Source organism: Hypanus sabinus, chromosome 3 (genome assembly GCF_030144855.1).
Source record: "Hypanus sabinus isolate sHypSab1 chromosome 3, sHypSab1.hap1, whole genome shotgun sequence".
In the NCBI taxonomy this organism is placed as follows: Eukaryota; Metazoa; Chordata; class Chondrichthyes; order Myliobatiformes; family Dasyatidae; genus Hypanus; species Hypanus sabinus.
In genome coordinates this window covers 59001204-59028325 of record NC_082708.1, presented here as the reverse complement: position 1 = coordinate 59028325, position 27122 = coordinate 59001204, and the positions used below count along the sequence as shown (strand labels likewise).

The 27122-nt window shown below is 40.5% G+C and overlaps 1 protein-coding gene across 10 annotated transcripts in view; it reads left to right on the top strand.

Annotated features, from left to right (window-relative positions):
• Positions 1-27122, top strand: part of LOC132391364 (neuronal PAS domain-containing protein 2-like) — a 122156-nt gene that overhangs the window by 55696 nt on the left and 39338 nt on the right. For all 10 annotated transcript variants that reach the window (XM_059964442.1, XM_059964441.1, XM_059964440.1 and 7 more), the window contains 4 exons: positions 5263-5411; positions 12398-12489; positions 13046-13135; positions 15257-15377. In XM_059964442.1, the coding sequence (XP_059820425.1) occupies positions 5263-5411; positions 12398-12489; positions 13046-13135; positions 15257-15377 (452 nt within the window). The remainder of the gene's footprint in view (positions 1-5262; positions 5412-12397; positions 12490-13045; positions 13136-15256; positions 15378-27122) is intronic.

Sequence of the window (27122 nt, the reverse complement as noted above, 5' to 3'; positions counted from 1 at the left end):
TCTGGCTGCTCACCCCCCCCCCCTTTTGAGAATACTGAGAACTCGATCCGAGATATCACGGACCCTGGCACCAAGTAGGCAACAGACCATCTGGGATTCTTGATCTCTTCCACAGTACCTCCTATCTGTCCCCCTAACTATTGAATCCCCTATCACTACTGCTCTCCTCTTTTCCCTCCTTCTCTTCTGAGCTGAGGGTCCAGTCTCGGTGCCAGAGACACAACCACTGCAACTTGTCCCTGGTAGGTCATCCCCACCAACTGTATCCAAAACGGTATACTTCTTATTGATGGGAACGGCCGCAGGGGTGCTCTGCTCATTCTGCCTAATTCCCTCCCCTCTCCTGACAGTCACCCAACTACCTGTCTCCTGACTCTTAGAAATAACTATCTCCCTGTAACTCCTGTTTATTTCTGCCTCTGCCTCCTGAATGATCGGAAGTTCATCCAGCTCCAACTCCAGTTCCCTTACACGGTTTGTCAGGAGCTGCAGCTGGATGCACCTTGTGCAGGTGTAGTCATCAGGGACAATTGTGGTCGCCCTGACTTCCCACATACTGCAAACGGAACAATCGACTGCCCTAATTGCTGCCTCCATTACCTACTCCTAAGCTAATTATATTAATTAAAGGAGCTTACCTGACCTTACCTCACTTGGAGTGAAGCTCTTCCTCAGCCTCTGCTCGCTTTTTAAACTCTCCAGCTGATCTCAGAGGCCGACTTTCATGCACTTGCACAGTTGTGCCCCGTTCAAACCTCGCCTCAGCCTGTTCTTGCCGAAGCCTGATTGAGCCAAAGCCGACCCACTCTGCCTCAGTCCACTCCGACGATGGCCTCTACGATGATGGCCGCTGTATACGACGATCTTTTTATTAAATCTTTGGTGCGCTACGTCACACACCTGCGCAGTCTAGCCTCTTTTCCCCAATCAGTTAAAAAAAAGGCTTCCCTCCAAGATGCCTTTACTTCTTCCCTCTCCGCCTCTTGCTTCAACATATCACAAAGTTTTTGATAAACTAAGTAGAATGTATAATATTATTCTTCTAAAATGATTACAAAATCATTATTTTACATGGAGAAAAAAATGCCGGTTAAAATGACACTACCAAACACATGCAACAGCTCACTGGTAGTTAAAAAAGTTAAGAAATCATGAGTTCAGGTAAAGAAATCTTTACTCATTAAGTGGCTGCAATGCAGACTATGCCAGGACAAGGAATAAGGACAGAGGAAAAATGCAAACCAGTGAGGCAGATGACAAAGAATCAGGGCAAGGTGAGGGAGCATATCTTGGCTGTCAATTCTAATAGATGGAAGGTTAGACTAGAATAAAGATCTGTGTAAATAGCTGGAATTTATCTAAATACCTGCCACAGTTGAGTGTAAATCAGATCTCATTCTATCTGTCAATGCGTGCGCCTGTCACATATCTGCATGGTATTTGACTTGCTATGATCAATGAAATTCCCAGCTGGGTGCAAACATTTTGAGGCAGTTTTATGACAGCTGCTTTGAAATAATGTACACAAAATTAGTATGGACTCTGTGAGTCACCTCACAGGAGACTTCCTCCACCAGCCTAGGCTACATTTGATAGTCAGTCCCTGAGAAAATACCACTGTGACACCCAAGTCCTTTTTCATAGTTTTCAAATTTAAGTTGGTGAAGAAAGGCAATAGAAGGCACTCAGTTTGTTACAGCAAAAATGAATAAAGATTACTGAATGAATTATAAGATGCGGCAGAGTCAAACACTTTCCATTCTTAAGAGCTGAATTCCATGTTTCTTGTACTGTATCATTGTGCTTTCTTATATAAATTTTGTAGATAAAATTTGACACAAATTTTGAGCCCTTTTCAACCTGATACTGGAATTTATGTGGAAGGTATGAATGGTCATTGTTGAGAAATGGTCAGAATTACTGAAGAGGTTCTGAAGGGGGGTCAGGGCCAGAACATGGTTCATTTAGCCATTCCCATAGATGCTGACTGGTGTGCTAAGTTCCCCCAGCATTTTATGTGTGTTGCCAAGAATTACTGATTTTTTTGCATTACTTTTAGAATGTATGGATAGATAGCAGCTGAAAGAAACAAGCAGGATGTGCACTGAGAGAAATAAAGAGAAGAAATATAGATGACTGGAAAAGGGAAATCAATCCTTGAATAAGCAAGTAAATCCATTAGATGTGACTGTAGTCCTGTTAAATCAAATTTCATTATATTAATAGATCTTGTGTGATGACATTTCAGCTCTAAAACACAGTAAATCAAAGTTCAAGGTAAATTTATTATCAAAATACATATACGTCACCATATACAACCCTGAGATTCATTTTCTTGTGGGCATTCACAGTAAATACAACAAAACACAATAGAATCAATGAAAGACTGCACGTCAAACAACCAGTGTGCAAAAGACAAGAGACGTGCAAATACAAAAAGAAAAATAGAAGAAAAAAAGTAATAAATATCAAGAATTCGAGATAAAGAGTCCTTAAAAGTGAGTCCATAGGTTATGGGAACATTTCATCACTGGGGTAAGTGAAGTTATTCCTTATGGTTCTAGTGCCTGATTGTTGAGGGGTAACGATTGTTCATGAACCTATTGGTGAGGGTCTTGAAGCTCCTCTACATCCTTCTTGGTGGCGGTAGCGAGGAGGGTGTATGGTAGGTTCCTTGATGATGGATGTGCTCAGTGGTGGAGAGGGCTTTGCCCATTATTGATTGGACTACATCCTCTTCTTTCTGTAGGCTTTTCAGGAGTGTTGTTTTTCTCCATAGCAGGCTGTGATACAACCAGTTAATATACCCTCCACTACACATCTATAAAAGTTTGTCTGAGTTTTAGTTGACATGCCAAATACTTCACAGACTTCGAAGGAAATAGAGGCCCTACCATGCTTTCTTTGTAATGGCGCTTATGTGCTGGACCCAGTGCTATCTGAAATGATTACACTGAGGGGTTTAAAGTTGCTGACCATCTCCGCTTCTGAGTATAAAACAAGTGGAGCAAGGGGCAAAGCACACAGCCTAGTGGTACACCTGTGCTGCTGGAGATCGTGGAGGAGATGTTGTTGCCAATCTGAACTGACTGGGGTCTGCAAGTGAGGCAATTGAGGATCCTGTTGCATAAGGAAGTATGAAGACCTAGGTCATGGAGCTTATTGATTAGTGTTCAGTGACTGATAGTATTGAATGCTGAGTAGCAGTGAATGAAGAGCATCCTGATATTTGCATCTTCACTGTCCAGATGTTCTAGTGTTCACTGTGTTTTTAAATATGTATCTCACCAAGTTGGTGGTAAAGATGTTTGCAGTTTTAAGCTGAGAGCAGCAAGTTTAAAATAAGGCTCTATGTTTGGAAGTGTTTGCACGTGGGACAATGGAATAGGCATGGTGTGGATTAGCAATTTACTGTGAGCAAGATTTAGAATCTATAGCCATAGATCATTAGACAGAGAGAGGAATTTTTCCCAATCACAGCAAAATTCACTATGTGATGATTTAAATTTTGTGTGCTTGCCAATACTTTTGACACACTTGTAACATTTTTCCCAAGTGCTCTGTATTCTTAATTAGTGCCTTTAATCATCACAGAAGGATTAACTAGACAGGAGGCAAAAGAGAGAACACCATGTCATTCTGTTTTCTTTCTGTATTAATTAATAGTTTGACCCAGCTAATTCAATCCTCAGGCAAAATTTCTGACTGATTCTCATAGTTACATTGAACACTTAATTAGTGATTAAACACTTGTTAACCAGGATTATTCCGCATCAAATAATCTTTAACCGCTACCTTCCATGGAGCACATTTTGATGGAATTCATAAGCATAACGTATTGCAGATGCTGCAGGTAGGAAAATACCAGAAAATACTGCAAATACCCAGCATATTCTATAATGGGTCAGCAGGAGTGGAGAGAGAAAAACGCTGACATTTCTCGTCATGGCCTTCAATTGGTAGGCTAATCTGAATATTTAGGAAGGTCTAACTATTAGAAATCATCCAAAGGGATAAGACTGATTGAAATTGTTACCTAATTTGACATGTTTTATTAATATTATAAACATCTTGACCTCCCACTCTACCTTGCACCTTATTGCCTATCTGCACTGCACTTTCCCTGTAGTTGTAACACTCCATCTCGTGTTCTCTTGTTATTGTTTTACCTTGTAGTGCCTCAATGAAAGAACAACATGCAGGACAAGTTTTTCACTGTACCTTTGTAGATATGACAATGTTAAGCTAATTTACCAAGCTATCGACACCCATGTTACATTCTAAAAAAGAGAGTGTTGCAATGCCAGAAGTACATGCTAGCATCTCTGCTACAGACTGATGTGGTTTAACAAATGCTCTTCTTTAGAAGCTGCATGTATCATGTCTCTTTAGGTAAGGTATTGTGGCTAGCCATTGAAAGCTCTCCAAAATGGCCATTTAATTCAAGGACAATAAAAGATGGGCAAAACATTCTGGTCTTGCGGGCAGCACCCTCATCCACTGAATGGATAATAAACATTAAAATATTGTGCTTACTGAAAATTATGCAGAATGCGGAATTTTAAATGCAAATTTGCTTAGAAATAAAGCAACATATGAAATCCAAGTCTGACATTGATTACAGTCAATGGGAAGCTGCACTCAGTGGAAGGGGGAGAGTGGGTCGAGGAATGGTGACTTTCAGCGTAGCATTTCTTCTTTAGCTGTTTGGCACTGGACTTACCCTCAACTATTGTAATCTATTGTGAAAACAAATTTTCTATACCTTTATCAATATGCGAACCTTTTTGAGTTTGATGGGAGACTGTGTAAATATTATCATTATCAATAGCATCATGCCTTTTTCAGATTACCTGGTCCTATATTTTAGAGGCCATTTTTTGACTTACACTGTAGTGTGGAATTCTATTTTGTTTGCATTTTTCACTGAAATATTTTGCATGTTTTCACTGCAAAATTTTAGGGAAGACAACATCCTGCAGAAACATGTTTGCATCAATATGTTTAGGTGTTCTAGATTGTAGCCACTGGAAGCCTGTCAACATAGGTGTTGAACCATGTAGAATATGGTAAAAAGGGAACTAACACTTATTTTAAGCACAAACTGGAAATTGATATACCTGAGCCCAGAGGGAATGGGCTCAGTAATAGGGATTAGTAAGATTTCGTAAAAAAACAGGAGCTGATTCTGCTTACGTATAAACTGTTTTATTGATTCTGTGTCCAACCTGATGCCAATTTATACTTTGTATTTTAATTTAGGGCTTCACGTAACAAATCTGAGAAAAAGAGACGTGATCAGTTCAATGTCCTTATTAAAGAACTCAGTGTCATGCTTCCAGGCAGTATCCGTAAGCTGGATAAGTCTACAGTGCTCCAGAAAACAATAAACTTTTTACAAAAACACAATGGTAAGTTCTAACTGATGTATTCAAATTTAAAATTTGACCTGTTTTCAAAATGTTTGAAGCCACCACTCCTTGCATCTTTTCTTGGCTAAGTAGATAATAACGTGGTATCTAGTCAGGGAGACTGGAGGAATTCTGGATTTAATGCCTGGCCTGCGCCAGGAATTACAAGTTTAAAACAGTGCTTGACGGCTTTCTTTCTCACTTTTGAACTTTGAAAATTGGAAAAAGCAAAACAGCATATATCATATTTTTGGTTGTTATAACATGAATATTGTTGAGCTCTATGGGTGGAGCAGCAGGGTGCAGTGTCATATCAACAATTCCACATGCCATCATTCTGAAATTTGGTCATCTACTAAAATAAAATTTCTGAGCAAACTGAGCAACCTAGATCAGTAAACATTCTTAATGTTTTAGCAAGGGGCGAACCTCATGGGCAACTAAGAGAATTCAAATGCAAGTAGATAGGATGGTCCAAATGTTCGTGAGAATGATGAGTCAGCTCTGGTCACCAGTCCACTATTTGCTATTATATTAAATTAAATGATTAAATTCAATATTAAATGGTTAGGGAGTGAATTCCTGTGAATGGGCTGAATCGAACTGCTTGCGGCTGTTGGTTCTGAGGGTAACTGGCAGCTGTCAGCTAAGTCCTACACTTGCATCAACGTACCATAGATCTGAGACGTGTGGAGTGACCAACTCTATGTAAATTCCAGCCATGTAGCTGATTCGACTGGCATTTTGCAGTATTTCACTGGGGTATTTACCTCTCTAATTCTATTCTAGATTTGGTGTAGGAGAGGTGACTCCATTGATTTGAATGGTGATACCTGCCCCCATTGAACTGATGGGAAATTGCAAAGTTCACTTTTTTTGTAGCTAGCTTTATTTAATATTTTGTATACTTTAAAAACATTAATAAAGTTGAAATTTTATTATTTATTATTAATTTTGTTATTCAATTGCTTAAAGCAATTGTAAACATTCTCAAAAGCCTCTAAATATACAGCATTTATAAAAAGTATTCATCCTCTGTAAGAATTCATGTTTTATTGTTTTACAACATTGAATTACAGTGGATTTAATTTGGCTTTCTTGACACTAATCAACAAAAAACTCTTACGTGTCAAAGTGCAGTCAAGATGTTTCAACTGATTGACGTAAAAATACACCAGTATCTGGAAGGTCCAACTGTTGGTGAGTAAGTATCCTGGCAAAAACTACACCATGAAGACAAAAGAACACTCCAAGCAGCTTTGTGAAAAGGTTATTGAAAAGCACAAGTTAGGAGATGGATACAAGAAAATTTCCAAGTCACTGAATATCCCTTGGAGTACAGTTAAGTCAATTATCAAGAAATGGAAATAATATGGACCAGCTGTAAGTCTACCTAGAGCAGGCTGTCCTCAAAAACTGAGTGATTGTGCAAGAAGGGGACGAGTGAAGTAGGCCACCAAGAGACCTATGACAACTCTGGAAGAGTTATAAGGTTCAGTGGCTGAGATGGGAGAGACTGCACATACAATAACTGTTGTCTGGGTGTTTCACCAGTCACAGCTTTATGGGAGAGTGGCAAAGAGAAAGCCACTGTTGAAAATGACTCACATGAAAACTCAGCTAGAGTTTGCCAGAAAGTAAATGGGAGACTCTGAAATCAGCTGCAAGAAGGTTCTATGGTCTAATGAAACCAAAACTGAACTTTCTGGCCATCAGCATGAGCCAAACACCACACATTATCAAAATCACACCACCCTTACCGTGAAGCATGGCGGTGGCTGGATCATGCTGTGTGGATGTTTCACTGCAGCAGGCCCTGGAAGGCTTGTGAAGGTAGAGCGTAAAATGAATGCAGCAAATTACAGGGAAATCCTAGAGGAAAACCTGATGCAGTCTGCAAGAGAACTGTGATTTGGGAGATTTGTTTTCCAGCAAGACAATGCCCCAAGCATAAAGCCAAAACTATACAGGAATGGCTTAAGAATAACAAAGTTAAGGTCCTGGAGTGGACAAGTCAGAGTTCAGACCTCAATCCAATTGAGAATTTGTGGCTGGACTTGGAAAGGGCTGCTCACTCTCGATCCACATCTTGAGCAGCTTTGTAAAGAAGAATGAGGAAAAATTGCAGTGTTTAGCTGTGCAAATCTGATGGAGACCTATCCACACAGACTCAAAGGTGTAATTGCTGTCAAAGGTGCATCTACTAAATACTGACTTGCAGGGTGTGAGTAATTATGCAATCAATTATTTTGTGTTTAATAAAGCTAGATCAATTTATAGAAATTTGTTTTCACTTTGACATGAGTATTTTCTGTTGATCAGTGTCAAAAAAAAGCCAAATTAAATCCACAGTGATTCAACGTTGTTAAACAATAAAACCTGAAAACTTCCAAGGTGGTGAATACCTTTAAAAGGCACTGTAAAACATTTAAAATCTGCTTAAGACATAGCCTTCAACTTTGTCAGATGATGATACTTTGCCCTCAAGTTTGCCTCCTGACAAAAATATAACTGCTAGAAGCTGAAGCAGGCTGCCACTTCAGATAAGTAAGGAACTCTCAGCAAATTTAGGACTTACACAGCAATCCTTGATTCCTTGACTACTGGTGAAGAATTGTTTGGAAATATGATCAGTTCCATGCAGACATGCTGGGATTTCTCAGGAAAGTCCAACTCAGTGTATTTTAAAAGTGGATGATAAAAATGGAAATATTGCCATGGATTCGCATTGGGCTTGGTGCTGCACTATTGCTTTGTCTTGAAAGCCCAAGGCACAGGATGAAAGGGACAGACCTCGTATGGAAAATCTACACAGAAGTCTTTGTCCCACTAGCTTGCCAGTTCATAGATTGCAAGGAATGGGATTAGTGTAGGCAGATCCTCAGGTGGGATGGATCAGACTGATACTCATGAGAGGGAATCAGCACTTTAAAGATGAGGTGGCAACATCAAGATAGTGGACGTGATCAGCTGCTACTGATGTGCTGAAGTCAGTTGCCCATGAGGAGGTTGGGTCTGGCATCTGGTGGTGTTGAGTGGTCTGGAGTCAAGTTCAAAACAAGGTAAGATGATGAAGAGTGTAAGGAGACTCAGGATGGGGTGAATAGATAGCTGAAAGGATACCTACCCGCGATTCTGTCAAACAAGGTCTCTTGATGAGGCAGGTCTTAAAATCACAGTAATCATTCAACTGAGTTTAATAGAAGTGGTGTCCAGATGTACATTTTCATATTATCTCACCACTGCACAAATTTAAATTTATTGAGATACAGTGCAGAATAGGCTCTTTTGGCTCTTTGAGCTCCGTCGCCCAGCAATCCCCCAATTTAGCCCTAGCCCAACCACAGACCAATTTACAACGACCAGTTAACCTACCAACTGGTATGTCTTTGGGCTGTGGGAGGACCACCCACCTGGAAGAAATTCAGGTGGTCACAGGGAGAACTCCTTAAAGGCAGTGGTGGGAATCGAACCCGGGTCACTGGTCCTGTAATGCATCGTGCTAACCACTACACTACCATGTCAACCCAGTTGCTTCTGTGATAGAATTTTACTGTTATGAATCCCGTAACTGGAGAACTTACCAGCAAAGATAGGGAGGTCCGTTGAAGTCTGATGTCACTATTTTCAAACGTTTTATTTGTAAAAGTAGGGTTAATACATACATTCAGATAGTGCACATTGTCAACATTCAATCTAAAGCGCGGGTATAGTAATCATCATCATTAAGAAGTGAGCTCTGCTGGTGTCTAGGGGTTAATAGATTGTCCGTTGGAAATATAAAAGTCACTCTGAAAGTCTGCGGGCCTCAGCCCTTTGAAAATCGCTGCTTTTTGCGTGGGGCGACCGAGGGAGAGAGATTGGGGGGAGAAGAGAAAGAACTTGCCGAGTCTTGATGAATCTTCCGTGAAATCAGGGAAGTGTTGGTTCCCTCTCCCCGATGTTAGTTAAAAACGGTTTCCTGTGATTCCAGCCACAAATTCCAATCCCGGAATCTAATGCACGTGGCTTCCTTCAGAATGGCATCCCGCTTGCGGGATCACTCTCTCGTGTCTTCTGAGTGCGTCTGAGGGGCTGTCCCCCTGAGACTCTCCTTTATACTTCCTCACAGGGTTGCGGGTGTCAATCAGGTTGGGATGATGCAATCTCTCTCTCAACCAGCCCACCTTGCCCGAGGGCTTTTCGCGTGGTCTCCATGAGACAATAGTTGCTGGCATCTTACTCTGTATCCCTGGTGGGACGTGCAATTTTTCACGTTTCTCTCTCTCTCACTTCCTGGGTCTACTGACCCCCCCCCCCCCCCTCAACGGGTGCTCTTGCGATTCTCACAAAGGAGGGGGCTGGGATCATAACATTACATTGAGTTTGATATGGAATATGAGAGTTCATAAAAGAACTGTAGAAATTTCTATGATTTTGTAAAAAAGGAAAAGATTAGTGAATGAACACAGGGATCTTTTATAGATAAATGAGGGAATTAACGATGGGGAATAGGAAATGGCAGAGAAATTAAAGAATTACTTCATGGAAAAAGTTATTTTTTAAAATAATAGCTAAAACTATTAGAAAACTAATAGGAATGAGGAAATGATGGTGACTATATTATCAGTAGAAATATATGGAAGTTGATGGGACTTCCATCAAAGTTTATGCTTCAAAGTAAATTTATTATCAAAGTATGTATACGTTAGTATATACTACCTTGAAATTTATTTTCTTGCTGGCACTTACAGGAGAAAAATAAATACAATAGAATTTTCTGAAAAACTATACATAATTTTGGCTCCTCTTTCTTCCTCCTTCTATTCCCCACACAGGTCTCTTACTTATTCTCACTGCCTATCACCTTCCCAGGGTCCCCTCCTCCTTTCCTTTCTCCTATGACCCACTCTCCTCTCCTATCAGATTCCTTCCTGTCGAGCCCTTTATCTTTCCCACCCACCCGGTTTGACCTGGCTTCTAGCTATCCTCCTTCCCCTCTCCCCACAATTTATTCTGGCAGCTTCTCCCTTCCTTTCCAGTTCTGAAGAAGGGTCACGGTCTGAAACATTCACTGTTTATTCATTTCCACGGATGCTGCCTGACCTACTGAGTTTCTCCAGCGTTGTGTGTGTATTACTTTGTATTTTCAGCATCTGCAGAATTTCATGTGTTAAAGGTTAACAATAAATATTCAAAAGAAGCCAAACAATGCAAAGAAAAATAATGCTGAGAAGTAAAGAGTCCTTGAAAGTGAGTTTGTAGATCATAGGATCAGTCCAGAGAAGTAGTGAATGAAATTATCCTTTTCGGATCTGGAACCATATGTTTGTTGGGTAGTAACTGTTCCTGAATCTGGAGGTGTTGGACTCCTTATCCATCAGTCCAGCAATGTTTTGGACATAACAATCCTTTGACTTGTAAGGAACATTAGTATTACACATAAGCAATAACCCAAAATGCAAAATTCAAAAAAGAATCCATCAAGCCGATTTGAAAGACACTAAGAAATAACTCATTAATCAAGCTCTCAAAGTGACCAACAGACATTTTGTCATTACCAGACATCCTCGTGTTAATGGTTTGGAAAGTAAGAAAGTATCCAGCTGCTATTGGCAAACATTAGACATTAACAAACCTATTGCATTTACCTTGTACCAACTTTGTACATGCTGTACATGCATAAAGAGCTAATTTGTCATTTTGAACTGTTCAGACATTCATTGAACGTTTTCTAAAATTTAATACAACAGGCAGATACATATTTTCATGCAGAATGTTTATTAGTTTTTAGCTATTGGTGTGTGATGGTATTGGGTTTGCTGAACACAAAGTTCTAAATTCAAACGATCTTAAGCCCTATCCAATATAGATAGCTCAGGATCCCCTCACTAAATGGAAATTATACTGTAGTTACCTATTCTTCAAAGATGAGTTCATGTCCCTGTTTATCCTCCGTGGGGAGTTTAGCTGCATGCACCCACTATTTGAGTGGCAGGCCCCACATTGTACCAAGGAGGAGATACTTCCAGCTAAAAAAGTAGTTTAAACAGAGTTCATTTACTTTTAGTGCTACATGTTTAAATTTAGACTAAGTTCTCAAAACACATTTAAAACTCACAGAGGATTTTGATCTTATAAAAGATATACAAATTGCAAATAATTTCTGAAACACTAATTATTTCCAAACCACAAGTACAATTTCTATAAGCTAAAAAGACTTTCCCACAAGGTGCAGACAAACAAATCGTCCATCGCAGAAATCAAAGTCTAAGGAATAGACTCTAATTCACCCCATCATTTTGTTGTTTTTCTTGATGATTTCTTGCATTTATATTGATATCTTTTCAGATACCTTTTCCCACAGGTAGTCTAAAAGCTTCTGGGGATAAATCTCTCAGATACCCAGAATTAATGCATGAAGCTGACACTGAGTATATAAACCTTTCAACTATGAACGAATCAGCTATTTGATGTGCTAAATAGTAGTATCAATCTAGTCTGCAAGCTTTCTTGAACTAAACAACTTAGCCAATATTGTCTGATTTAATACAAGCCAATTAGCATAACCCCATTGTCTTACAGCTGCATCCCTTTAGCAGTCAGCCTCATGCTATTGGCCAGCATCTTATTCTCTATAGACAGTGCTGTTTGTTTGAAAAGCTGTCCTTTTAACTTCAGACTGTTTATTGCTTACCATTGACATTAAGAACTGAAGACTGGTTCCCATTTACAACAACATGCTAAACAAAGAATATTGGTTGGCAGTTTAACTCACTTAAGAACAACCGTTTGCTCTTTAGAAGCATCAACTGCTATGTACAAGGTTGTGCTTGGCAAGAAAGGAAGGCCTACTAGCCCTGGACAGTAAATATCCATCACAGATGGATGTGGATGTCAATGTCAAGGAGAACATTTAAAGTTTTTAAACAAATAAAAAATATGCTGCAACAATGTTAATAGAAACATTAAAGTAAAATACTAAAGCTACTCATATTCCTCTTTAGAGACTTCAGCACAGAGAGAAACCAGTATCATCCAGCATAACTGGAAGCCTTCATTTCTGAGCAATGAGGAATTCACACAACTGATGTTAGAGGTACCTCATGAGAATGTATTTCCAGACCAGCATCCAGTCAACTTGCTTCATATGATTTAATCTGACAATTTATTTCTTTAATGGTGTTGGCATGAAACATTCTTAGGATTGCATGTACATGCAGTGTGGATTAGGTGCTAAGGCCAGTACTGATTCATTTCCCTGTTGGCTTCTTTCTGGTTGGGTCTGACACTGGATTCAGACAGGAGTCAAAGAGTAATTACAATATCTCAATAATCAGTGCTATAATGCAGTACTCTGGTACACTGAGCCATCACTTAAAATAATCTGGAGAGAATAAAATATATTGTGCATTTGATTTGGAAAAACACAGATTTATTTACAACATGTTAAATGTGCAGTAATTCATATTATATGTTTCTGTTTTAAAATTCATTCAGATAAATGTGTTTTGTAAAATTTGCTGTTTATAAACAATCTCTTAATATTGTTTACACTCTAATAGAGATAAGTTATTGTAATTCTAAAAATATAAAGGTACAGTCAGTTTTATTGGAAAATATTATTTTCTATTATTTTGTGCTGCATTCTACAGGCATTGGATGGGTTCTTCATAGCTCTAACAACAGATGGAAATATAATTTATGTTTCTGATAGTATCACACCTCTACTTGGGCATTTACCTGTGAGTATATTAATATTAAAGAGCATTTTCTGTTAAATGCAACAGCATATCTTCTTGTTATGAAAATCTCCTTCTATAATTCAAAGACAAATAAGAGTTTTTGAAACTACTTTTTAAAAATGTCTTATTTAGGGGGCGCCATCTGGGTAAGCCTCATTATTTTAGAGTGATACACTTATCATGTTGAAATCTATGCAATAATTTTAAATAATTTCTGATAGTTTTTAAATTAGTTCAGAAACAGAATAATGCAAATGCTAAAATATGATAAAAAGCAGAAATTACTGGAAATGCTGAAATGGTTAAACAACATGGAGAGAGAAAAAGAGTTAAAATATTGATGGGAAATGTTATTTTGTTTCCTCTTTTGCCAATGCAAACTGACTTGCTGAGAATTTCCTGTTTTTTTATTTTTAAATAGTTCAGTTTATTAGGATTCCCTAACAATTTTCAGAATATAGATTCATCACTTATCTTTGACCATGTGTTAAAATCATTTTGTGTTAAATAGTATTACAAAATAAAACACCTTCAAAGTCTGTATGAGTCAAAACCTATCTGCTAGCACCTGGCCTGCAGCCTTGAAATTTATGGCTCTTTAAGTACACATCCAAATATATTTTATATGTGATGAGATTTTTTTTTGTGACTTGCAAACCTTCTAGGCAGCAAGTTCTTCTGGCTGAAAAAGCTTTTTTCCCATTTAGTCCTTCTGTCAATTATTTTAAATCAACATCATGAACTCTTCTGCTCTGTGTAGAACCCTCAATTTTGTACACCTCAATTAATGTCCACTCAGTCTGCTCTGTTCCAAGGATGACAATCCTAGTTTATCTGATCTTTTCTCTTAGCTATAACATCATTGGAATATTTTTATAAATCTTCTCTCCTCCTAGTCCTGGGTTACCATGTCCTCGTTGGGATCAATCTGTATCTCGTGTTCAATTTAAGGATACTAATGTTCTACTTAATGCAAAATCTCTCTGTTCTTTGTTCACTACTTTGGCTAATAAAGCTTTGCTTCCTTTATACCCTTTTGTCACTATATTGACATCTGCTCTGTTCCTCCACACTTTTGAAAATATCCTCTCTCTTACTGTACAGACCCTTGGCCCGTTGAGCCTCCCCAAATGCATCACCTCACACTTCCCTGGATTAAATTCCATTTGCTGCTTTCTTGCAGAAATAAACAGTATATTTATGTGTTCCTATAGCTGCAAGCTTTCCTACTACACTTTTGTATCTTCCGCAAACTTCCTTATGATGCCTTTTAAATTTATGCATAACTCATTAATAGTTATCACAACAGAGTGGTAAGCTGTGTGGAATTTCATTGGTAACTGCCTTTGCAGTCACAAAAGCAAAGCATCCACCATTACCTCTTGCTTCCTGCAACTGACCCAGTTTTGGCATCTGACTTGCCATTGTAGCCAGGATTCACTGTTTTGATCATTCTGTTGTGTAGAAATATTTGCACATATCCTTGTAAGCTATATCAAATGTTCTGCCCTCATCAACCCTCCTTGTTATCTCCTCCAAGAATTTAATCGTTAGTCAGACACTATGTTCCCTTGACAAATGCATGCTGACTGTTTCTACATCTTTATTTTTCACCTATCTAAAAGAAGGCTTATACTGTCCCTGAGTATAGATTCCAGTAATTTGTCTATCATGGAAATAAAACTAATTGGCCTCTAATTATTTGGCTTATTCCTTTTGGGAAAAAAAAGGTACACCATAACATTCCTCCAATCCTCTGGCATCACATCTGTAGCCAGAGATTATTGAAAAACTGTAGTCAGGGCCATTTCAGTTTTTTCCCTCTCTTCTGTAAACAGACTTGGGCTTTATTTCATCCTTCAGTCAGAGATCTTTTAAAAGTTTGCAGTTTCCTTTATAGTTTTAAAGTCAATTTTTTGACTAATGACATATAAAGCCATACAGTTAGAGAATATTTCAGATTCTATTCTTCAGGGATGCAAGTAAGTATTTTTGGAAGGATAGAACACAACTATTTACTCCACACCACATTCACCAAACAAAATATTCAAGCTACTATAACATCTACACAGAATGATATTTTATCTATACTGATGTTAACTTATTTTTTCTTTCTTCTAGTCTGATATTATCGATCAGAATTTACTAAACTTCCTCCCAGAGCAGGAGCACAGAGAAATATATAAATTGCTATCCTCTCATACTTTGACAACAGATACTACTTTGCCAGACTACTTAAACTGTGAGTTTCTGTATACACAACAATTATGTAATCTGTTATTTTCTGATTAGCCCTTGCCTTTTGAACAGCATTTGCTAAATTAAACCTTTCCAAGGTGAGTTTGCAACAGAAGAAAAAGAATTGAGGGTGAGAGGAAAGGGACTGGTGTTCAGTTAGATATTTGGGTGCCTTTTGATAACACTAGCTGAAGTGATTTTGGGGGTGTGAAATAATTCCAGAAAGCAACAATAGAACATCTATGATTCAGCAAACTAGAAAGGGAACATTTCAGAGAGTGGAAGTTAGGAACAGGAAGGGAGCAGTTACTCTACTGGGAGTATTCTATAGGCCCCCTGGTAGCAGCAGAGATACAGAGGAGGAGATTGGGGGGCAGATTTTGGAAAGGTGCAGAAGTAACAGGGTTGTTATCATGGGTGACTTTAACTTCCCTAATATTGATTGGCACCTGATTAGTTCCAAGGGTTTAGATGGGGCAGAGTTTGTTAAGTGTGTCCAGGACGGATTCAGTATGTTGACAGGCTGACTAGGGGGATTGCCATACTAGATCTAGTATTAGGTAATGAACCGGGTCAGGTCACAAATCTGTCAGTGGGTGAGCATCTGGGGGACGGTGATCACTGCTCCCTGGCCTTTAGCATTATCATGGAAAAGGATAGAATCAGAGAGGACAGGAAATTTTTTAATTGGGGAAGGGCAAATTATGAGGCTATAAGGCTAGAACTTGCGGGTGTGAATTGGGATGATGTTTTTGCAGGGAAATGTACTATGGACATGTGGTCGATGTTTAAGGATCTCTTGCAGGATGTTAGGGAAAAATTTGTCCCGGTGAGGAAGATAAAGAATGGTAGGGTAAAGGAACCATGGGTGATAAGTGAGGTGGAAAATCTAGTCAGGTGGAAGAAGGCAGCATACATGAGGTTTAGGAAGCAAGGATCAGATGGGTCTATTCAGGAATATAGGGTAGCAAGAAAGAAGCTTAAGAAGGGGCAGAGAAGAGCAAGAAGGGGGCATGAGAAGGCCTTGGCAAGTAGGGTAAAGGAAAACCCCAAGGCATTCTTCAGTTATGTGAAGAACAAAAGGTTGACGGGAGTGAAGGTAGAACCGATTAGAGATAAAAGTGGGAAGATGTGCCTGGAGGCTGTGGAAGTGAGCGAGGTTTTCAATGAATACTCCTCTTCGGTATTCACCACTGAGAGGGAACTTGATGACGGTGAGGACAATATGAGTGAGGTTGATGTTCTGGAGCATGTTGATATTAAGGGGGTGTTGGAGTTATTAAAATACATTAGGACGGGTAAGTCCCCGGGGCCTGATGGAATATTCCCCAGGCTGCTCCACGAGGCGAGGGAAGAGATTGCTGAGCCTCTGGCTAGGATCTTTATGTCCACATTGTCCACGGGAATGGTACCGGAGGATTAGAGGGAGGCGAGTGTTGTCCCTTTGTTCAAAAAAGGTAGTAGGGGTAGTCCAAGTAATTATAGACCAGTGAGCCTTATGTCTGTGGTGGGAAAGCTGTTGGAAAAGATTTTTAGAGATAGGATCTATGGGCATTTAGAGAATCATGGTCTGATCAGGGACAGCCAGCATGGCTTTGTGAAGGGCAGATCATGTCTAACAAGCCTGATAGAGTGCTTTGAGGAGGTGACCAGGCATATAGATGAGGGTAGTGCAGTGGATGTGATCTACATGGATTTTAGTAAGGCATTTGACAAGGTTCCACATGGTAGGCTTATCCAGAAAGTCAGAAGGCATGGGATCCAGGGACGTTTGGCCAGGTGGATTCAGAATTTGCTTGTCTGCAGAAGGCAGAGGGTCGTGGTGGAGGGAGTACATTCAGATTGGAGGGTTGTGACTAGTGGTGTCCCACAAGGATCTGTTCTGGGACCTCTACTTTTCGTGATTTTTATTAACGACCTGGATATGGGGATAGAAGGGTGGGTTGGCAAGTTTGCAGACAACACAAAGGTTGGTGGGGTTGTAGATAGTGTAGAGGATTGTCGAAGATTGCAGAAAGACATTGATAGGATGCAGAAGTGGGCTGAGAAGTGGCAAATGGAGTTCAACCCGGAGAAGTGTGAGGTGGCACACTTTGGAAGGACAAACTCCAAGGCAGAGTATAAAGTAAATGGCAGGATACTTGGTAGTGTGGAGGAGCAGAGGGATCTGGGGGTACATGTCCACAGATCCCTGAAAGTTGCCTCACAGGTAGATAGGGTAGTTAAGAAAGCTTATGGGGTGTTAGCTTTCATAAGTCAAGGGATAGAGTTTAAGAGGCGCGATTTAATGATGCAGCTCTATAAAACACTGGTTAGGCCACACTTGGAGTACTGAGTCCAGTTCTGGTCGCCTCAGTATAGGAAGGATGTGGAAGCATTGGAAAGGGTACAGAGGAGATTTACCAGGATGCTACCTGGTTTAGAGAGTATAGATTATGATCAGAGATTAAAGGAGCTAGGGCTTTACTCTTTGGAGAGAAGGAGGATGAGAGGAGACATGATAGAGGTGTACAAGATATTAAGAGAAATAGAGTGAACAGCCAGCGCCTCTTCCCCAGGGCACCACTGCTCAGTACAAGAGGACATGGCTTTAAGGTAAGGGGAGGGAAGTTCAAGGGGAATAGTAGAGGAAGGTTTTTCTCTCAGAGAGTGGTTGGTGTGTGGAATGCACTGCCTGAGTCAGTAGTGGAGGCAGATACACTAGTGAAGTTTAAGAGATTACTAGACAGGTATATGGAGGAATTTAAGGTGGAGGGGTTATATGAGAGGCAGAGTTTGAGGGTCGGTACAACATTGTGGGCCGAAGGGCCTGTAATGTGCTGTACTATTCTAAGTTTTATGTTAAATAAAACAATTTCAGCTTTTCAAATATATTGAATTTTACAAAACTGGAATTTGGAAGTGGAATATCACTAATGTATTACACATTGAGCACAAATGTCCAAGGAATAATTTCTGAACTGGAATGTCTTGCTGATAACTGGATGTAGAACAAACTGTCAGCTCAGGATCAGGTATGCAAATTGTATCAATTCAGGCTGATCTAATGATAAAGTAATGATTAGTTACAGAGTCATTGAACACTACAGCATAGAAACAGGCCCTTTGGCCCTTCTAGTCCATGCTGAACCATTAATCTGCTTAGTCCATCAACCTGCATCTGGACCATAGCTCTCTATACCCCTCCCGTCCCTGTACTTACCTAAATTTCTCTTAAATGTTGAAATTGACTCTGCTTCCGCCCCTTGCGCTCGTTCCACACTCTCACCATCCTCTGAGTGAAGAAGTTCCCTCTCACACTCCCCTTAAACATTTCACCTTTTACCGTTAACCCATGGCTTCAAGTTGTAGTCTCACACGACTACTGTGGAAAATGCCTGCTTGCATTTATGCTATTTGTACACCTCTATCAAATCTCTCCTCAATCTTCTGGGTTCTTGGGGATAAAGTCCCAACCTATTCAACCTTTCCCTATAACTCAGGTCCTCAAGTCTCAGCAACATGCTTGTAATTTTTCTCTGAACTCTTTTAATGTCACATACATCTTTCCTGTAGGAACACGACCAAAATTGCGCACAATACTCCAAATTAGGTCTCACCAATTTCTTAAACAATTTCCAAGATAACATCCCAACTCCTGTACTCAATACATAGATTTATGAAGGACAGTGTTCCAAAAGGTTTCTTAATAAATCTGTCTACCTGTGACTCCACTTTCAAGGAATTAATGGATTTATATTCCCAGATCCCTCTGTTCTGCCACATTCCTCAGTGTCCTACCACTCACGGTGTAAGACCTACAATGGTTCGTCCTCCCAAACTGCAACACCTCACACTAGTCTGCTTTAAATTCCATCTGCCACTTTTCAGCCCATTTTTCCAGCTAGTTCAGATCCCACTGCAAGCTTTGATACCTCCCAGTACTACACCCCCAGTCTTGGTGTCATTCACAAATATGCTGATCCAGTTTACCACATTATCATCCAGATCGTTGATATAGATGATAAACATCAAAGACCTCAGCACAGATCTCTGCGGCACACCACTAGTCGCAGATCTCCAGTCAGAGAGGTAACAGTCTCCTACCGCTCTGAACCTCCTTGAACAAACACCCATGCAGGACATTGTCAAAGATCCTGCTAAAGTCCATGTAGACAACATCCACTGCCTTGCCTTTATCAACTTTCTTGGTAACTTCCTTGAAAAACTCTTTAGATTGTTTAGGTACAACCTACCATGCTCAAAGCCATGTTGACTATCCCTAATCAGTCCCCATCTATCCAAATACATATATATCCAGTCCTTTAGCATACCTTCCAATTGCTTTCCCACTACTGACGTCAGACTCACCGGCCTGTAGTTTCCTGGCTTGTTAGAACCTTTCTTAAGCAACGGAGCGGTTAGCTATCCTCAGCACCTTGGCCATGACGAAGGATGTTTTAAATATCTCTGCTGGATCTCCTGCTATTTCTGCACCAGCCTCCCACAGGGTCCAAAGGAACACGTTGACAGGCCTTGGGGATTTATCCACTCTAATTTGGCTCAAGACAGCGAACACCTCCTCCACTGCAACTTGTATAGGGTCATTCCATTTCATTTCATTTCATTTAATATCAGAGAATGTACACTGTCCATGACCTCACTGCTGCTTTGCCTCACTTCTGTAGACAACGTGCCCATCTCCTTAGAATATACAGATGCAGGAAATCCACTTAAGATCTCCCTTATCTTTTTCAGCTCCACACATAGATTACCACTCTGATCTTACAGAGGACCAGTTTTGTCCCTTGATAACCTTTTGCTCTTAATATATTTGTAGGAAGCCCGTAGGATTCTCCTTCATCTTGTCTGCTGGAGCAATCTCATGCTTTCTTTTAGCCCTTCTGATTTTCTTCTTAAGTGTCCTATTGCATCCCTTAAACTTATCAAGTACCTCATTTGTTCCTACCCGACTATATCTGCCATTCACCTCTTTTTCCTTAACCAGGGCCTCAATATCTCTCAAAAACCAAGGTTCTCTAAAACCTTTATCCTTGCCTTTTATTCAGACAGGAACATACAGACTCTGAACTCTCAAGATTTCACTTTTCAAGTCCTCCCGCTTAGCAAGCACACCTTTTCCAGAAAGCAACTTGTCCCCATCCACACTTACCATATCTTTGTTGATACCATCAAAACTGGCCTTTCTCCAATTTAGAATCTCAACCTGAGGACCAGGCCTATCTTTTTCCATGATTACCTTGAAACTAGTATCACTATGATCACTAGATGCAAAGTGTTCACCTAAAGCAACTTCTGTCATTTGCCTTGTCTCATTACCAAATAGGAGATCTAGTATCACACTCTCTCTAGTTGGGATTTCTCCATACTGATTAAGGAAACTGCCTTGAACACATTTTGATAAACTCTCTCCTATTCAGCCCTTTTATAGTGTGGGAGATCCAGTCAATATTTGGAAAGTTAAATTCACCTATTATCACAACCTTATGTTTCTTGCAACAGACTGCAATCTGTCTACAAATTTGCACCTCTAAATCCCCCAGATTGTTTGGTGGTCTACAATATTATCTCATTAATGTGGTCATGTTTTTCTTAATCCTCAATTCTGCCCCTAAAGCCTTACTGGATGAGCTCTCTAGTCTGTCCTGACTGAGCACTGTCATGACATTTTCCCTGACTAGTAATGCTATCCCTTTCCCTTTAATCTGTGTCATGTCTAAAATTGCAGAAACCCGGTACACTGTGCTGCCAGTTCTGCAGTCCTACAACCAAGTCTCACTAATGGCAACAATGTCATAATTTCATGTGCGGATCCATGCCCTAAGCTCATCCAGCTTCCCTACAATACATCTTGAATTGAAACACATACAGCTCAGAACACCTTTTGATTCCTGACTTTGTACGTAGGCTTAATGACATATTTCTCCACAACCATTCCACTATCTGTACCAGCACTCTGGTTCCCATCCCCCATGCAACTGTGGTTTAACTCCCCCCCCCCCCCCCACCCCCATGCAGCCCTGGCAACCCTTCCCACAAAGATATTACAGTTCTGGTGCAAACCGCTTGTCTGTTCAGGTCCCACCTTCTTTGGAAGAGAGTCTAATGATCCAAAAATCTGAACCCCTCCCTCCTACACCATCTCCGTAGCCATGCGTTAAAGTGTATAATCTTCCTCTTTCTGATCTCACTAGCATGTGGCACTCACAGCATTTCTGAGAACACAACCCTGGTGGTCCTGTCCTTTAACTGAACACCTAACTCCCTGAACTCACTTTACAGGATCTTGTCACCCCTCCGACCTCTGTCATTTGTGCCGATGTGGACCACGACTTCTAGCAGCTCACCATTGCACTTAAGAATGCTGGGGACTGCATTTGAGATATCCATGACCCTGGCATCTGGGAGGCAACATACCATCTGGGAATTTTGTTCTCGTTCACAAAATCTCCTTTCTGTTCTCTTACCCAGCAAATCCATCCCCACTACAACTTGCTTCCCCACCCCCCCCCCCACTTCCCTTCTGAGCCACAGAGCCTGCCTTAGTGCCAGAGACCTGACCGTTGTGCCTTTCCTATGCTGCGTCATCCCGGGATAATAATGTGCAACCCAATGTCTTCTCTGAGACTGTGGCATGTAAGATGTCTCAATTGCCCCCGCTCACTTTTGTGCAATCTAATGTCCCCTTAGGCACTGTGGCGTGCAAAATGTGCCGACTGTCCCTGCCCCATTGCTTTTAAGCTCTCTCTTCCCATATCCAATCTAATGTCTCCTTGGGAACTGTAGTATGCAAAATGTGCCAACTACCCCCACTGGCTTTAAACTCTCACTCTTCACAATTACATATAAACATGTGGGAATGGGGTGACAGATGGAACTGGAGACAGGATTATATTGTTGTTGCATGTAGCTACATTTGGTGATTTGTTAATAATGAGCAGCAGGAAATTTCATTGCAACCATAATTCAGTTTACTATAGGATTGGGATTGATGCTATTACCAATGCCTTTGGGGCTGATGATGCTATGAAGAGATTCATTAAGAACTGCAGCCCACTAAAGTGAGCCTTGATGAAGAAAAAACATGAAATGGAATGAAGCATTAAAGGGAACACTTGAGGTGATGGAGGTGTAAAATGAGTAAATGAAGATCTGTTGATGTGATGTTGGGTTTCCTAGCACCTGGGGAGATGTATTTTTCCAGCTTCTACTGAGAGGAAAAGGGAGTTCACGCCCATTAACTTATTCCTGCATACCTAAGAACCCATAACACCATAAGACATGGGGGTAGAATTAGGCCACTTGGCCCATTGAGCCTGCTTTGCCATCATGGCTGATTTATTATCCCTTTCAACCCCATTCTCCTGCCTTCTCCCCATAAATTTGATGCCCTGACTAACCAAGAATCTGTCACTTGAAATACTCAATGACTTGGCCTCCACAGCCGTTGGTTGTAATGAATTCCACAGATTCACCACCATCTGGCTAAAAAAATTCCTCTCATCTTCGGTTTAGTTGGACATCCTTCTATTCTGGTCCTAGACTCAGCCAATAAAAGAAACATCCTCTCCATATCCACTCTATCTAGGCCTTTCAATATTGAATAGCTTTCAATGTGAACCCCCCCCCCCAACTCAGTCTTCTAAACTTCAATGTGTATCTGCCTAGAACCATCAAACGTTCCTCATACATTAACTCTTTCATTCCTGGAATCATTCTCGTGAACCTCCTCTGGACCCTCTACAATGCCAGCACATTTTTTCTTAGATAAGAGGCCCAAAATTACTCACAATACAAGTGCACTCTGACCAATGCTTTATAAAGCCCCAGCATTACATATATGCTAGTGTTCTTAAATGAATATTAACATTGCATTGGCCTTCTTTACCATTGACTCAACCTGCAAATTAACATGCATAGGACTCCCAAATGTCTTTGCACCTCTGATTTTTTAATTTTTTCTCTCTGTTTAGAAAATAGTCTATGCCTTTATTCTTTCTACCAAACCTTTCCTGACACCTTTCCTGACACTATGTTCCATTTGCCATTTCTTTGCCCATTCTCCAAAACTTTCCTAGTCCTTCTGCAGACTCCCTGCTTCCTCAACATTGCCTCCACCTCCACCTATCTGTGTATCATCTGCAAACTTGGAACAAAGCCATCAATTCCATCAGCCAAATTGTTAACATATAATGTGAAAAAAGGCGGTCTCAATACCACTCCCATGGAATACCATCAGTCACCGGCAGCCACCCAGAATAGGCCCACTTTATTCCAACTCTGCTGCCTATCAGACTGGTAATATTCTACCCATGCTAGCCTTTGTCTATCCTGCCAGTTATTTCTTCAAAGAATTCCAACAGGTTTATCAGGCAAGATTTTCCCGTAAGGAAACCATGCTGATTATGGCTTATTTTATCATTACTAATCATTACTCATGCTTCCACAGTCTTTTCAGCTGCCTTTTCAGAACCCTGGGATGTAGTCCATCTGGTCCAGGTGACTTATCTACCTTCAGACCTTTCAGTTTCCCAAGTACCTCTCCTTAGTAATAGCAACTACATTCATTTCTGCCCTCTGACACTAGAATTTCTGGCATACTGCTCATGTCTTCCACAATCAAGGCTGATGCAAAATAATTATTAAGTTTGCCCACCATTTCATTGTTCCCATTTCTACATTTCCAACATCATTTTCCAGCAGTCCGTTACCCACTCTCCCCTCTCTAGTATTCTTTATATATCTGAAAAAACTTTTGATACCCACTTTGATATTATTGACTAGCTTACCTTCCTACTTCATCTTTATTCTCCTTATAGTATTTTTAGTTGCTTTCTGCTATTTTTTTAAAGTTTCCCAATCCTCTCCCTTCCCACTATTTTTTGCTATATTATATGCCCTCTCTTTTGCTTTTATGGTATCTTGTGTTGTCAGCCATTGTTGCCTCATCCTCCCTTTAAAATACTTCTTCACCTTTGGGATGTATCCATTCTGCTCCTTCCAGATTGCCTGCAGAAACTCCAGCCATTGTTGTTCTGCCATCATCCCTGTTAGTGTCCACTTCCAATCAACTTTGGACAGCTCCTCTCTCATGCCTCTGTAATTCTTTTTACTCCACTGTAATACTGATATATCCAACTGTATTTTCTCCCTCTCGATCTACGGGGTGATTCTGTCGTATTACGATCACTGTTTCCTAAGGGTTCCTTTACCTTAAGCTCCCTAATCAAATCTGGTTCATTGCACACATGCAATTGAGGAAACACCTTTCCCTTAGTAAGGTCAACCACAAGCTGCTCGAAAAAGGCATAGGCATTCTGCAAATTGAAATCTCTCATGACTATCGCAACATTGCCTTTTTAACATGCCTTTTCTATTTCCCATTGAAATTTATATCCCATATCCTGATTACTATTATGAGGCTTGTCTCTAACTCCCATCAGGGTCTTTTTCCCTTGCAGTTTCTTAATTCTACCCACAACGATTCTACAACCTGAATACCTCCTTGTGAAACTGGATCCTTGATTTCATCATTTGCAGATGCCATTTAGTTCTTCCTCTACAATCTCCCTCAGCACAGGTGCACCACAGGCTGTGTGCCTAGCCCTGCTCTTCTCACTTTATACTTATGACTGTGAGGCTAAGCACAGCTCCAATGCCATTTTTAAGTTTGCTGACACCACTGTCATTGGCTAAATCAAATGTTGTGACGAATCTGCATATAGGAGGAAACTTTAATATCTGGCTGAGTCATGCCACAGGAACAACCTCTCACTCAATGTCAGGAAGAAGAAGGAGATGATTATTGAGTTCAGGAGGAAACCAGAGGTCCATGAGCCAATCCTCATTGGGGGATCAGAGGTGGAGAGGGTCAGCAACTTTAAATTCTTCAATGCTATCATTTCAGAGGACCTGTCCTGGTCCCAGTAAGTAAGTGCTATTATGAAGAAAGCACAACAGTGTCTATTTTTTCTTAGGAGTTTGTGAAAATTTGGAATGACATCAAAAACTTTGACAAATGTCTATAGATGTATGGTGGAGAGCATATTGACAGGTTGCATCAAAGCCTGGAAGGGAAACACCAGTGCCCTTGTTCAGAGAAGCCTACAAAAAGCAGAGGATACAGCTTAGTCCAACATGGATAAAGCTCTCCCCACCATTGAGCACATCTACACAGAGCGCTGTAACTGGAAAATAGCATCCATCATCAAGGACCCCCACTATCCTGGCCATGCTCTCTTCTCACTGTTGCCATCAGGAAGAAATTACAGGAGCCTCAGGACCCGCTCATCAGGTTCAGCATCAGTTATTACCCCTTAACCATCAGGCTCTTGAACTAGACCGATAACTCCACTGAGCTATTCCCACTGCCCTGGACTCACTTTCAATGACACTCCATCTTAGGTTCTTGATATTTATTGATTAATTACTTATTATTATTGTTTCTTTTTCTTCTCTTTCTTTTTGAATTTGTACAGTTTATATTTTTTCACACACATTGGTTGCTGTCTGACCTGTCCGGTGCAGTCTTTCATTGATTCTATTGTATTGTGTTTACTGTGACTGTGCGCAAAAAAAATCACAGGGTTTTATATGGTGACATATATATACTTAGATAATAAATTTACTTTGAGCTTTGACTATGAACATCTTTCAATCCTATATCACCTCTTTCTAAGATTTTACTTCACTTTTTACCATCAGAGCCACCTTACACCCTCAGCCTACCTGCCTGTCCTTTCAATACAAGGTGTATCCTTGGATGTTAAGCTCCCAACTATGATCTTCTTTTAGCCACAACTCAATTATGTCCACAGCACCATATCTGACAAGCTCTAACTGCATTACAAGTTCCTGCACGTTATTCCATATACCACATGCATTTAAATATAATTCCTTTAGTATTCATCACCCTTTTTGATTTTGCTCCTATGTTACACTTCCACTCAATCCACTGACAGGAATTTTGCCCTATCGTCTGCCCATCTTTCTGCACAGTCTCACTATACACTGCATCGACTTAGTGCCCCATCCTTAGCCCTATCACTCCGATTCCTATCCCCTTGCCAACTTAATTTAAAACCTCCCCACAAGCTCTAGAAAACCTGTCCACAAGGATATTGGTCCCCCTCGAGTTCAATGTAACCCATCTTTTTTTACAGAAAAGATTCCAATGATCCAGAAATCTGAAACCCTGCCCCCTGCACCACTTCTTCAGCCACTCATTTATCTGTGCCAGCATTCTATTCCTGCCCTGACTAGCACATTGAATTGGCAGTAGTCCAGAGATTTCTACTATAAGACATAGGAGCAGAACTAAGCCATTCAGCCCATCAAGTCCACTCCACCATTTCATCATGGCTGATCCCATTCAACCCCATACACCTGCCCTCTCACCATATCCCTTGATGCCAGGAACCTATAAAATTCCACTTTAAATATACCCACGGACTTGGCCTCCACCACAGTCTGTGGCAGAGCATTCCACAGATTCGCTACTCTCTGGCTAAAAAAAAAAATTCCTCCTTACTTCTGTTCTAAAAGATCACCCCTCACTTTTGAGACTTTGCCCTCTAGTTCTGGATACCCCCAACAGAGGAAACATCCTCTCCATATCCACCTTATCTAGTCTTTTCAATGAGATCCTCCGCATTCTTCTAAGTTCTAGTGAGTACTGTCCCAGAGCTGCCAAACACTCCTGATATGTTATTTCTTTCACTCTCAGAATCATCCTTGTGAATCTCCTCTG